The following is a 750-nucleotide window of genomic DNA, read 5'->3' as shown; positions in this document are numbered from 1 at the left end:
ACACACACACACACACACACACACACACACACACAGAGACACACAGAGACACACAGACACACACAGACACACATACAGACACACATACAGACACACAGAGACACCATTGTTAAGGGTTCAAAACTGGGTCGTGGGTAACATCAATGGCATTTCTAAGTCATGATGTGATCTTATCTTACCCTCTTTGACACTCTTGGCCTTCTTGGACCAATCAGTGATCTGTCTCAGGCTGTCAAAGAAGTAGTCTGAATCATTCAGACTGAGAACCTGGACGACATAGGGACAAAAGGACGTCACGCAAACTAGAGACTGTAAAAAAAACAACGTTCTACTTGTATATCTGAGATCAGAATCTAGCCTGGTCCCAGATCTGTTCGTGCTGTCTTGCCAAAGACCATATCAGTCCAGGGGAACCAGGCTACTATGAATCACTTGAGGTCATCAGGAGTCTGTTATAATGACATTTATGGATGATATTGTTATATCGATGACAAACCTTGTCGGGTGTTTTGACGAAGATGCTGAAGCCGTCAGATGACACCAGCTGGAGCTTGGTGGAGATGGTCTGACAGAGGTCCCTGATTCTAGTACTGGTGTTCACCTCAAAGATCTACAGAGGGAAGAGGAACAGGAACCCCAGGGAGTAGGGATGTGAGGGATATTAGTGGAAGAATCCCCAGGGAGTAGGGATGTGAGGGATATTAGTGGAAGGATCCCCAGGGAGTAGGGATGTGAGAGATATTAGTGGAA

The 750-nt window shown here is 45.9% G+C and overlaps 1 protein-coding gene across 1 annotated transcript in view; it reads right to left on the bottom strand.

Annotated features, from left to right (window-relative positions):
* The window catches only part of LOC112076607 (myosin-VIIa-like), a gene marked incomplete at its 5' end in the record, with an annotated part of 23,710 nt that overhangs the window by 22,103 nt on the left and 857 nt on the right, over window positions 1-750 (bottom strand). The window contains 2 exons of the mRNA XM_024143336.2: window positions 180-267; window positions 497-610. Coding sequence (XP_023999104.1) covers window positions 180-267; window positions 497-610 — 202 coding nt within the window. The remainder of the gene's footprint in view (window positions 1-179; window positions 268-496; window positions 611-750) is intronic.

This window comes from Salvelinus sp. IW2-2015, unplaced genomic scaffold (assembly GCF_002910315.2).
Source record: "Salvelinus sp. IW2-2015 unplaced genomic scaffold, ASM291031v2 Un_scaffold3875, whole genome shotgun sequence".
Lineage (NCBI taxonomy): Eukaryota > Metazoa > Chordata > Actinopteri > Salmoniformes > Salmonidae > Salvelinus > Salvelinus sp. IW2-2015.
The sequence above is the reverse complement of the archived record's forward strand: the minus strand, read 5'-3'. Positions and strand labels throughout refer to the sequence as shown.